We start from the raw sequence: 13,614 nt of genomic DNA on the forward strand, positions 1-13,614 counted from the left end.
GAAGTGTTATTAGTGTTCAGACTCCTGATCATTCTGCTGCTCTTACCAGTCAGTGTTGTTTCCTGCTTCCCTAAAGCACAAGCGTCACGATAGGGAATACTGAGAGCAATTCCAAGGTATTTCTAAGTTTGCAAGTGATTCAGGAAGTCAAATATGTTGTGGTCTCTTTCAGGAGAATCTAAGGGTGTTTTCTACCTCTGTATTGCTGCTTTTTGCAAAGTTATAAACTGGGATGTGGTTTTGTCTGATAGCATGGGACTAACGGACCAAGTTTTAAGAATTTCCATGTTTTCTCTGGCAAACCTGAAGTGATTGGGGATGATGTACAGGAAATAGCTGTCTCTCAACACCACATCAGGAGTGCAGTCTCTGACTTTGCTGCAAACAGTCGTTCCTGAACTTGACAGGGTGTGCCACTCTTCATCCCTCAGAGTCATCATTGCGCAACAAAGACAAAAAAGACAAAGTAGTTCCATATCACTTGCATCTGTGGGTCTGTGCTGAGTCTCTTCTACATTCTTCAGCTCATTTCAGTATAACAGTTAAAGCATTCTGTATTCATCTTGAATGGGGTTTGGAGGTTGAAAAAGTGACATGACTTCTGCTAAATAAAGTTCTGTGGCTGTGTAGTTTGACCTCAGTGTTGTAGTGCTGTGGAGATGCTGGATTAGAGGTACACAGCTCTTACATAGAGACAGCCTGTTCCACACGGAACCTTTCACATTTTTCAGTCCTCAGTGTCTGTGTACTTTTCAAAATTATTTTGTTAGGCTTTTGTGTAAAATCTGCTTCCTCTGTTTTTATTTTTTTTAGAATATTTTTATTGGTAGCTGAATTCAGTAAAGTCCTTTACCTTGCTCCTGGATGTCTTCCTTCACTGTGTAGACTCACACAGTGATTATGTTGGAACTGACTGTTTTGTTGCAACCAACATTTGCCCAACACCCTGAACAACTAAATGATGCCCTGCCCCTCAAACCAACACTCATCACCTTACTTGTACAGTTTTTCTAGTTGTACTTCTACCTCCAATAAAAATTAGTACATCTCCAAAAGATGGAGTGGCTTTCGTCCAGTAGACTTGGTAACTGCTGACTTAAGTTTACCATGGGGAGTATCAGAACAGGAATGGAGGAGTGTGTTGGGGGAGGAGGGAGGTTGTGTCCCCTAAATTTATTTTTTAAAAATACCACTTTGTTAACCATATTAAGGATAATGAAATTATGTAAAGAACTTTCTTTACTTCTGCTCTGGGCTGTATTGGAGTTTTGACCAGACTGGTGTGTGTTTAGGGTCAGTTCAATAAATTTAAAGTAGCACAGATAACTTTCTTCATTAGGAATAGTTTTGAAATTTGGCCTTTAAAGAAATATCATCCAGACAAGGTGCCTGTTGTTGAGAGGCTAATTGGATGATATGTTTTGATAAATTCACTCTTCTTGATGTTCCACAGTCAGAAATTAGGAAACAGGTTTGGACATATAACTCTTTATCATGCAGTCCTGTGCTATGTGGAGCTCCATCCTGGATCTCCTGCAGGATCAGTTTATCCTTTTTGTTCAAACTCACCGCTCTCAGTGACTGAGACTGAGCAAGGTGCTGTACTGCTGAACTTACCAGAAACTCTCCTTTAACTTCCTTTATAGGCAAGCATCTCACTGACCTTTGGCTTTATACCTTGGAGTTTCAAGAGTCTTTATGTACTCCTGAGGTAAGAGAAACTTGAGAGAGAAAGAGCTGTGCTTCCTCAAGCCATTTTCCTACGTCTTCCTTACTGAGACCACATCAGTTTGCCCTTAGCTGGGATAAGATCATCTCTCTGATTTTGAAATTGCAGTAGCCGTGGTTTTGTTGGATCTTGCTGACCAGGGAAAAATAAGTATTTTCTAAGGAAGTGTGAAAAGTTTCTGTTCTGCAGCTTGTGAGAAAGAAAGGCTGTTATTATTTCTTTAAAGATACTGTCATAGCTGAGTTTTTCATTCTTAGCTTACTTTTAACAACAGACTGTTTTGCAGCAAATTTCATGTTCCGTGAGACCTGATCACTGAAAAGCTGTTCATAGGGTGGCTCAAGGAGTCTATGCCTGTAAGCACATTTCAAACACCAAAGTGTCTTACTCAGTTTCCATGGTGGAATTTAATAAAGATACTGTTCCCAGAAGCAAACCAGAAGTCTCCATAAACAATTCTGATTTTAATTGTCTCTTTGTTTAACGACTGGGTTGGCTGGTTTCTTCTGCTTGTGCTCTTTCTATCTCTGTGTTTCTCTTCTTTGAACTAACCTCCTGTTTGACTGATACTTAAAAGCCAGTTTGTGTGGCTGATGTTGTATGTGTACATTTTCCTGTGGGGCCTTTTCAGGCTCTTGTCATGGTGAAGCTCAAAAACAGTCATGTAGATTCTTCCAGCAGCTTTGTAGGTTTTTTGGGGCTTTTTGTCATGTGTGAATGTGGAAGCCCCATAACACCAAAAATGGTAGTATGTAAGGCTGCTTCTCAAAACCAACTGGCTTTTTGGTTGCAAAGGGCTAACAAATAAACTATGATTATATAGTTATATAGTCTATATATAATATAGATAAAAATGATGCTCCTGAGGGAAGTGAAGTAGCTATTAGCAGACCCTCAAATTCTTGAGGAACACTGGACTGCTGGGCTTTCTTGGTTTCTTCAGTGTCTCAAATCAGAAGGTGCCTTTTAAAGTATATACAGAGTTACATCTGTGAAAGACTGAAGTTTTCCTGAGGAGAATGGACTGCACTGTTCTGAATTTTCTCATAAACTTTATATACTCTCAGTGCAGTTTACATGTGCTGTTGAGTCTGTGACCAACTCACTAACTCAGGCTGTGGTGCACAGTGTTGTTGTTTCGCTGATTTGGGAACGCTTGAAGTGAAATGTTGTACATCATGTTGGTTTGCAGCATCTTCCCATGTGTTCGTGGACACTTCTTGCTTGTTTGGATTCCTGATTCTTTTCTCAGTAATAATTTTTGAGCCCTTGGGTGCAGAGAGTTCTTTGAAACAAACAGTTCCTGTTTGAGATGCCTGACATTCAGCATGGGTCTGACCTTACAATGTTTGGTGTTTTTACAATCTCTTCACCCCCTTCTAGTTTCCAGCCTCCTTTTTGGCTTTTTCGGGACTTGGCCATACACTGACTGTTCTGTTTCTTAGAAATGGTGTTACTTGAGTTTCTGCTGATCATTTAAAGGAATGCCACCAACAGTGTCCCGTGGGAACATCTGCTGAATGTGATCCATGGAGATATGGAGGTGCCTTCTCAAGGGTTGAGGCCACGTTCCAAGCTCCCTAAGGCGGCTGGTCATGCAGACACCAAATCAGCCTCTGAGAACTGTAGGTTGTGAGAAACCTGAAATGTGCACATCAGTTTGGGGCTGTAAGAGGTGCTTCTAATTGCTAGAAAATGTAGGGTCTTGATTCTCTTTCTGTAGGTCTTGAGACCTACCGTCAAGCTTGGCATCTGCCCTGCTTTTTTCTTTCGGCTTTTTGGTTTTGGCCCGTTTTTTTTTTGCCTTCCCCCCCCACCCCCCCGGCCGTGGTGGTTCAGTTGGGATAGTTTTCTTTTCCACTGGTTATGGAGTAGGGATACTCTTTTCTTCAGCCAGCCTACACCAAGGTTCTTGACAATAAGCAAGTGTGTTTATGTCTATCAGTACCTACATTGCCTGTCCCAGATACTGTTGAATGTGGTGGCTTTTCCACCTGTCTTTGGTCCTGCAGGTCACTTAGCTACAAAAATGTTGCATTTCAACATGTAGTATATAGTGTAAGGGAGAGGGCAGTCATTCATGTAGCCCAGCAAGAACAGACGTAGCTGAAGACCAGTATTAGCTGTAAATCCTGTGGGGTTTTTAACTCGTGTAATGTTCACAGATAAAGGTGTAAGCAAAATGTTAACCTCTCATGTTTGTGTATATTGCTGTGCTTTCTACTTCTGGTGTGCAGTGCAGTTGGATCCTTGCTGGAAAAACTGTTTCTCATGAAAACTAGAAATGATAGCAGGTCCTATTCTGAAACTGGTCAGGTTCAGTTCAGGCTGTAAGACTTTAAATGCCTTTAGTATATGAGGAGGCTCTGTGAGGTAGGACTGTCATATCTGGGAGAAGTTGTTTTGGTATTGGGAGAAGAGAGAGAATTCCTGTGTGTGTCTAGGAAGCTGAGGGAGACTGGTGTGCTGTGGAACAAAAATAATGATTCTCATGTCATCTGTAGGCTGAAGGGTGTTTTCTTCCATGGTAAGGTCTCAGCAGCTTGTCAGACACTTGGCTTTCTTGGGGGATGGGATGAGTATATTCTGCAGTAAAGAACTTGATTGGAAACTCCTTGATATGGTGTGTGCTACAGTTCTAAGCAGGCATCTGTTTCTTGACTGACTCCTGCCATCTTGTTAGATGTTACATCCCAGCCAGAAGAAAATTTATCTGATGTTTGCTCAGAACTCCTTCCAGTGCCATGTTCTCTGAAAGCTCACACGTTTGTGCCGGTAAATTTTGCTGTGTTGGAAAGTTTCTCAAAGGTTGCTCAGTCATTATATTACAAGTGTTTCAATGGAGAATGCAGAGAAGATGTATAAAAGCAGTAACATGGAGCACTGATAACCTCCTGGAAGTGATGCTGCTGTTAGGTCTGCCTTTATTGTATGGGGAGCATAAATACAGCATTTTCCTTCTAATGAAAGAAATGGAATACTCATAGTTGTTAGTTATTTCTGATTAGACTCTTAGTATCTTACAAAGTGAAATAAAATGGAGAGTTAACACTTAAGGTATTTTGTTTTCGTCACACAAGTTGCATAGAAAAAGAAAATCTTATTTGAAAAGAAGTTACTTACAACACTCAGCATTCTAAGATGAGAATAAGCCAATTCATATGGTAATTTAAAAAACAGGGTATCAGTAAGGAAGTTGGTGAAGTTTCCTTCCAACAATTTCAAGAATTTATTTCCTCTTGTCATCAAATACCAACTTCATTTGGTAAGAGGAAATAAAATCAGCACGTTAATGCATGTCAAGCAACAAGTAACAGGACTTAGTCTTGCAAATTTACTCAAAAGCTGTGAGTTTGTTCAGCACTTCTGTCTTATGCTGTGTGCAAACACACAAATTGTAAAATGTTTCTCATGACCCTAGAAAATTTTTATCTTTGTTCAGAGTCCCCTGGGTGTGTCATACACTGAAAGGATGCACAACCAACCTCTGCCCCAAAGCAGAGCTTGTATGAGTGTATGCTCAGTCAAAGGCAATTTATAGAGATTCAACATAATCTCTAATTAGATGCTGCTTTCTCCTAGTGGTTTTGCAGCTCAAAATGGAGCTTCTGCTTCTGGCAGTCATGCAGTTTTTTTCTGTTACTTGTTCTTTTTACTGTTGAATATCTAAAGGATAGTCTCTCTTAAATCTCAAGCTTTGGGAAGAAAGTGAAGTGCTCTGCTAAGGTACAGGGGTTTATTTTCATATTTTACCTGCCCATGATTTTCAGTTACCTGTTTCCTGTAGCCAGTGTTTGGGGGAAAAACTTCTTATGATTGCAGTAACTTGTGGAACCTTAATCTTCCACGGATTAAGTAGCTCTGCTGTGTGTTACCATTTATAGATAAGACTTCTGTATCATTTAGAGGTCTGTTTTATATGAATGCACGTGCAAAGTTTGCAACACACAAATCCATATAGAGAATTTGTCAATATAACACGGCTTTGGGTTTGGCAATTTATTTGGAATTACTTTTCAAGATAGTTGTGCATTTTTTCTGTTTTGAGATTTCATAGTCTTTTTGGTTGTACTGTCTAATTGTTTGCCTCCTATTTAAAAAAATCCATGTGGCATGTGATGTTGTAAAGGGCTTAAATTTAAAATTGGATATATCCACACACGTACGGCCCAGGCACAAAAGCCAGTGCAATGCACAGATCCCTTAATACCAATGTTATTAAAAAGTTAAAAGCATCCAGTTCTTTTGCAGAATTTTTTTGCACATGCACTTGGACCGATAGTAAATTTATTGCAAAAGTAAGGACAGTAACACTTTTATTATCATAGTTCTTTAACTGCTTTGTTCCAAATAACATATGCTGAAAACAGGGAAATATTATTCTACACTGGTTAACTTTATCAGAGATTTGTTTTGTAAATAAATTGTGCTTGTTGCAGAATACAGGGTTTTAAAGGTTCCATATGGTATGCTTGGCCTTGCCTTACCTCTGACCCACCTCAGGAAACAGGGACCTGTGATTTGAGTGCCTAATGGTCAGTTTCTTTGTGCTGGGAGTTAAATATTTCTATGGCGAGCAAAGGAGCTCTGTGCTGTGAGTAACAACGGGGAATAATGGAGAGTGATTGACAGTGCATTGGAATAGCTTTATTCTTTATTTCAGATTTCGACCTATTAAAGGAAGGCAAGAAGAACTAAAAGAGGTGATTGAACGCTTTAAGAAAGATGAGCACTTAGAAAAAGCCTTCAAGTCCTTGACGTCAGGTGACTGGGCCCGGCACTATTTTCTTAACAAGAACAAAATGCAGGAAAGGTTGTTCAAGGAACATGTAGGTGTATTTGTAATTAATGTGCTTTTTCAGATGGTTGAAGGGCTAAGAAAACATAAAAACTTCTAAAGAATGTAGCAGTAGTAAAGCAACTGTTTCCTCCATTACGTGTTGTTTGGTTGGTTTTTAACAGAAACTTCCTTTGTTTTTTAAAGCCAACTAGACACACCCTCGCTTTTTTTCATCAACTTACAGTGCCTTTTATTAATAGACATGTAAAAAGGAAGGGGTTTTTTTTCCCGTTAATTGTGGGGTTTTTTGTTTTGTGATTTCTTTGGTTTTCGGTTTTTTGTTTTTTTGGTTGTGTGGGGTTTTATTTACAGCCATTATAAATCAAATTGGGTGACAAATTGGTGTTACTTGAGTTGTTTTAGGTATAGGGGCTTTATGTGGAAGTGTTACTCCTTTTCCTCCACTCCCCATAACCCAAATCCATTTTGTATGAAGCATAGAAGTTGTTGATTCTCAAATTTCAGTGAAAGAAAATCGTCATATTTTTTTACTTAACAAAAAAAAACAAAAAAACTTCTTCAGACATGAGTCCATTGTTTCCAGATACCATCAGAAGGAATTCAGCCTACTTTAAAGTGCACCAAATCCGGTAGTGTAGAAAACAGCAGAAAAGAATTCTGCTTCGTTAAAGTCCTTTCTGAGTTATACAACCACACTTCAACTAAAAGAAGTTAATCCAACAGCCCGTGAATTCATTATCTGGATTTGTCATGGAAGTAAAATGTCCTTTTTTCAGAACTTCAAATAATGAAGTGTGTTCCTGTAGATTGTTAGATCTCAGTGGTTCTTAAAGTTTTGAGGAGGTTACTTTAATGCAACTATTCAATGACTTTAAGAAAAACTTATGCATTTTCATTGGTTTAACCATTTTTGTACCAACCAAGGCATCTTTAATTTCTTTAAACTCTTTGGATAGTCACATTTACCCATGTGAGGATTCCTGCAAGTCACTGTGAAGAAACAAGATCAACATAATGTGTATAACTAAAATGTAGAGAGATGCATTTCGGGAGACAGTATCCCATTGCAATATGCCTTTTGTGTGTGGTTTTGTGCAGTTCATTGACTTTTATTATTTATAAGTAAGAAGTTCCTCGCTGATTTTGTTTTGCTTGTAACAGGAAGGTACTGGGTTTTTCATTGCAGGTATTTATTTATTTACGGATGTTTGCAACTGACAGTGGGTTTGAGATCCTGCCTTGTAATCGGTATTCTTCTGAGCAAAATGGAGCCAAAATTGTTGCAACAAAAGAATGGTAAGAAATGAAGTTTACTGTTGCATTCTATTTCTGTCAACTATTTTGGAAGACTCTAGAAACATACTAAAAGGTGTGATTTAGAACTAAAACTGCAACCCATGAAATACAGTTTTGTATTGTTACTTGGAAATTGAATTCTGTGTCTGTTTTCACTAAGTACTTAACACAGGATACATCTCTCTGGAAGACATTCCTTTGTCTGCTTGGGTATATCCAAATAGTGTTCTTTATACAAGCTTTTTTAATCTTGTTTTCAGTCAGATGATTGTTTTTCTCTATTCATGAGTTATGAGAAACATGACATGTCAGATTTGCCACTCAGCAAATTATTGTGAGGGAAATGAGTTTTTCACCATTGTTAAAAAGGGGTGTTTTTGTGTATTTTGAGGTGTGGGATAGGGTTGGGTAGCTGGACATTGGGCTGGCAGCAACACAACTTCCAGGTTTTGTAGAGTAATCTTCAAGTAGGCTGAGTCAAGTTTTTAGCTCCTCATGACCATCGCTGAAAGTTCCCACAGTCATACAACCCCAAAAAATACCAGTCAGTGTTTTTTTGTTTGAAGTCACCCCTTGGATGATCCTTGAAGTTTTGTGTGTAGGTGTGTTGAAAATTAACTTTCCATGCTCAAAGTTTTGAGTGGCCTGAAAGTGAGGAAGGCAGGAAGGCTGCTTCTTAACCCTGCTGATACCTGGAAAACAATTGAGACTCAGACCTGATAGGGTTCTTGGCGCTCTGTCAAAGGAGAATTTTGCACTTAAAAAGACTTAGCTTCTAGTGTGAGTCCTTCATGTATGTTTAGTATCTCCATATTTATATGTCAGAGTAATCTGGCCAAACTATGGAGTGGCCAGTCTGAGGAGCAGAGGAGACAATGCCCGTGCAGGGTAACAGAAATGACGTGGTTCTTCCCTGGCTGAGGACTCTGTGCCTCTGCTCTGCCCTCTTCACAACGACAGATTGGCTGTCTGCACACCTAGTGGTGGTGATTTTTGTTGGTGTGTATCCTTCCCCTTCCTTGGTCTATTTGAAGGACCAGCTTCATGCTGACGAACTACTCATGAGAGAGGAAAACATCTTACTTGAATTCTGGCCTTTATTTGAGTCAGTACTGGGCCTCATTTAAGCAGCCACAGAGTTCTGAGCATTTTCATTATTTTGGGTTTTCCTGGCCACAGGAAAAGGCATAGGAAATGCAAGCAAGAGCAGCTGGAGGAAGTCAGAATATCTTAAATGCTGATGGGGGAGGGAGTGTACACAAATGAAAAGATCTTCCTTTTCGTTATAATAACTAGAAGCTGAAGTAATCAACTCTTGCAATTTCTTGCCTGTGGTCTCAGGAAATTGTAGAAACAAGGGTGATAATTGTTTCTGACATCAGATTTGATTAATTGATTCTATATAGTAGCATAAAAACATCTACTTTGTGTCCATGAAAAATGTCACTTAGCCTAATATCCAGTCTCTCCCGGAATTAAAACGTAAAGCTTATAGAGGTTGTGGAATGGTTTGCAAAACACTTCTTGTTACTGACAACTTTTGGTAATTTTGACACATGTATCCTTATTTTTGCTACCCTTTACACTCAAGGAAACGAAATGATAAAATAGAATTACTTGTGGGCTGTATTGCCGAACTATCAGAAATGGAAGAAAACATGCTGCTGAGACATGGGGAAAATGACTTCAGCGTCATGTATTCCACACGAAAAAACTGTGCACAGCTGTGGCTTGGTCCTGCTGCATTTATCAATCACGGTGAGTACTAAGTGTAGGAAGCAATGTTGAAGGGCATAAGCAATTCTGCTCCCAAGTGTTATCACATGTGAGCTGAATAACACAGGAACTGTAGGGCAAAATCCTGTTGGGATTTTCCCAGCCAGAGCTGGTTGGCTGTGAACTGGGAAACTCACAGAAGGCTCTAGGAGGTGATGCCTTCTTACTTGGAATAGATTTTAGGACTGGCATCTAAATTAGTGGAGCCTGTTGTGGGTTACCTTGAGTTCTTTGTGAACTTAGCCAACAGTTACATCTTTCTTAGGTGAACTTCTTATGCCTCTTTAACCTTTTACTCAGAAGTTTAGCTGATTCAAGGAAGAGCAGGTAGGACTTAAGTCTATTTACCCTAAAGAGGAGAGAAACTAAACATTTGTGGTAGAGTAGCGAGAGCTCAGAAACCCAACCATATCAAAACAAGTATCTTTTGATGTATGGCTTTGTGCAGCACTAACTTAATTCCCAATATTTAGTTGAGATTCTACAGTTATTGAAGTCAGAGTGAATCCTTACTTTAGATATCTACAACTATTCATGTTTCAGGTCTTATCCACAGTTAATTGACTTTATCTTTTGGACCTTTTTCAGATTGCAGACCTAACTGTAAGGTAAGCAAGAAATTAAATAAGTAAAGCCCCCTGCCTTTTTTTTTATTTTCCTTTGTCCCTGCAACTTTTCTTCCCCAACTTTTACTTTAATTTCTTTTTCGGATACTATTCAGCCTTAATAATTAACCTTATTTTATACTGTTCCCTTCCTGTCATCTCCTTCCCCAGTTTGTATCAACGGGCAGAGATACAGCATGTGTGAAAGCTCTAAGAGATATTGAACCTGGAGAAGAAATTTCTTGTTACTATGGAGATGGTTTTTTTGGAGAAAATAATGAATACTGCGAGTGTTACACCTGTGAAAGGTATGCAGTTATGTAAATAGGTTTCAAATGGATTTGGGCATATTCATGATGCATGTTTGTGAAACTGGAAGGCCTTGATTATGAGTACTCACATTTTTGGACAAAAATAATTGTTTCCTAGGTATTTGCTGTAAAAAGTTTTCTGTGTGGTTACAGAATGGTCATGATTCCTGAGAACTCAGTGGTCTGTTTTTATTTTGATTCTGTGTTCTGCAGATAGCCCAAAATGAGGCAAAACAACAAAACAGAAGTGTAGATTCTTAGAAATACTTATACTGAATAAAGTAGAATTCAAAGGAAAAACAGTTACAGCTTCTGTGAGACCATTGTCAACTGATCCCCAACTTTTGCTTGATTTTGCACTAGAAAAATCAAATTTCACTAATCTTTTAAATGTTGACCTGAAGTTCTCTTCTGCTGGGAATGGGCAAAGTAGTTTTTCACCCACTGTTATTAGAACTTGGGAGTTTCTGTATTTGTCAAGATGTGCTGGTTGGGGACAGTATTTGCCTATGTCTGTCCATCATACAGTAGCAGCAAAGTTGTTATATTTGGTTTTCACATGTGCTGTTGCAATCTGCTTTCTTCATAAAATCCATTGAAAGAATTTCCCTGTGAGCAGAGAGGCTCTCAGCATCATTTGCCTGAGCTTCCCCCAGTTCCAGGAGGAGAACTGCACAGAGCTCTTTAACAGTTCTGTTACCACTGTAGGAAGACAAACCCTGTAAAGGACAAAATATTGGTCATATTGGGAATAGCTTAGTGCACCTACATATAAATAGTTTAATAATTCTACTGTCATTTTTACTGACTAGTTTGGTCACTAACAAATCTCGCAATTCAAGGGAAAGCTCTGGTAAGGACATCCAAGCTGATGTGATGTTGGTGTATCATTCCTAGTGAAGTTTACAATCTCAGACTTTATCTCAGGAGCTGCTAATAAAAATGTACTTCAGTCCTGGGAACTGTTCAGTGGTGAATAAATGGGCACCATGATTGGTCTTTCCTTGTTACATGGAGTGATGTGGGGGTTTTGCTCAAGTTCCTTTGATTGTTGATGTCATTGTATTACAGACATGTTTTCTTTTTGAGAGCAAACTAGTTTTGCATATCTGAGCATTTTCATTAACCTGTGGGGTTTGTATTTTAAGTACACGAGAATGTTATTTTTTAAAGCTAATGTTTGGGTAATTCTAGCTTTAGGAATTTGCTTTTCAGTCAGTCAGAAGGCTGTGTTACAGCAATCAAATATGATTTTATTTTAGAGAAGTTAGTAAGGACACATTTTTTCTTGTTCAAGGCAGATGAGATAACTGTTTATTTGTACTCCACAAAAAAATCAGATTAAAATTACTCAATTTTGACTGCTGTAAAGGGTGTTAATTTGTAATGTTAAAATGCTAAAATTCCAAGAAACTGTGGGTATGTTTGGAGCAGTGGGAAATTTGGAAATTTTTTTCAAGCCTCCAAAAGTCATCACCAGGAAGATTCACCTGTCTCTGCATATGTCTATGAGCTCTTTCTAGGTGAGCCTGCTGTTCATGCTGGCCAACAGAGACATGTAAGCACTAAAGATGGCATTCCAAAGACAAAACAACCTACAAAATGCTAACCAATTCAGTCCAGATGTTCCTGGGGTTCAAACTACTGTGCGTTTCCATTAAGAATTACTAATACTTTGGGTCCTCTTTTTTTTTTGTAGACGTGGAACTGGTGCTTTTAAATCAAGAGTGGGATTGCCAGCACCTGCTCCTGTGATTAATAGTAAATATGGACTGAGAGAAACAGATAAACGATTGAACAGGCTTAAAAAGCTGGGTGACAGCAGCAAGAATTCAGACAGCCAGTCTGTCAGCTCTAACACTGATGCAGATACCACTCAGGAAAAAGGTAATGCAAGTAAGTAAGGTGAAAAGCTTGGAGCCATTAAAGGTTTCTTTAAAATACAGAAAACTTTCACTGTGATGGAATTCCTCTCTTAGTGTTGAGATGTTCTCAGACAGTGGTCATTAAAACTGTGATTTATTTGGGAATCTGAAAGCAGATTAAATAGCAAATTCATGATTTTCTGCAGGTGTTTCAAGAACAATAGGTGGTATGTTATTATTTGGGGTTTTATTTATATCAAAAGCAGGTATTTATAAACACTTAATCCTATCAACAATGTCTATATTTCAAAATAAGGTAAACTACCACAGGCAATAATATGATTTAGGAAAGAAAACTTACATAGTTTGAATTATCTGCATTCTGTAGCAAAACAATTTTTAAACACATCCTCTTAGAGATTATTAAAGAAATAGTCATTCCCTTTAGAGATTACGTTGGGCAGCTCTTTCCTCCCCACGTTCAGAATTGATAGTGTAGGTACCTATTCTGAAGGGAAGAAATTGGCAGGGATTTTTGTTTGTAATGTTCCTGCAAGACTTCTCTACATGCAACAGTGAGTATCATTTATTTGCTTCCCCACCCTTCCCCACCCTCGCCACCCTCAGTATGGACAAAATATAAATTATTTCAACTTTGACTTAACTCGTAAAGTTTGGAACCACTTTAAATATTATGGTTCTATTTGTTTCCTGTTTGCTGCTGTGATATTAGAAAACAAAACAGAAACAAGCAAACAAACAAAAAACCCCACAAAAAAAACCACAAAAAAAATGAAAAAAACCACAAAACCAAAAAAACACCCCCAAAATATTTCCCCAAAGCATTTTATGGTCTCTAATTACCAGGATTTAGAGTTCCAGGCCGAAGTCTTTGCTTACCACAGTAAGTGATACCTGAAATTGAAACCGTTACATTAGTTAAGGTGTTTAAATTCTTTCCTCACTCTCCAGCAAAAAAAATCCTGGAGTTAATACTGGAGCGGACTGATCCTCAGATTTTGCTGTAATAATACTCAGTAAAAACTATGGATAAGATCAAATAGATTTAAAAAACAAAACAAAACAATTTGGTCTATCAGGGGTAATGAGGGGAAGTTGACCTGGAATGTAGTTGCACTCTTGGCTTGTTTGGCAATTCCTTTTATGTCTTGAGTTGCAACTTAAGCAGTCTCATTCCTTACTGCATACTGTCAATCCTTTTTCATGGATT

The 13,614-nt window shown here is 38.5% G+C and overlaps 1 protein-coding gene across 6 annotated transcripts in view; it reads left to right on the forward strand.

Moving 5' to 3' along the window:
• KMT5B (lysine methyltransferase 5B) overlaps positions 1-13,614 on the forward strand; it is a 28,413-nt gene that overhangs the window by 12,225 nt on the left and 2,574 nt on the right. For 3 of the 6 annotated variants that reach the window (XM_071558700.1, XM_071558699.1, XM_071558703.1), the window contains exons 4-9: positions 6,393-6,558; positions 7,717-7,826; positions 9,418-9,584; positions 10,191-10,210; positions 10,379-10,515; positions 12,218-12,414. In XM_071558700.1, coding sequence (XP_071414801.1) covers positions 6,393-6,558; positions 7,717-7,826; positions 9,418-9,584; positions 10,191-10,210; positions 10,379-10,515; positions 12,218-12,414 — 797 coding nt within the window. Of the gene's footprint in view, positions 1-1,649; positions 1,712-6,392; positions 6,559-7,716; positions 7,827-9,417; positions 9,585-10,190; positions 10,211-10,378; positions 10,516-12,217; positions 12,415-13,614 lie in introns of those variants that run through there. The other 3 variants (XM_071558704.1, XM_071558701.1, XM_071558702.1) reach the window with 3 other exon arrangements.

Source organism: Pithys albifrons, chromosome 6 (assembly GCF_047495875.1).
Source record: "Pithys albifrons albifrons isolate INPA30051 chromosome 6, PitAlb_v1, whole genome shotgun sequence".
In the NCBI taxonomy this organism is placed as follows: Eukaryota; Metazoa; Chordata; class Aves; order Passeriformes; family Thamnophilidae; genus Pithys; species Pithys albifrons.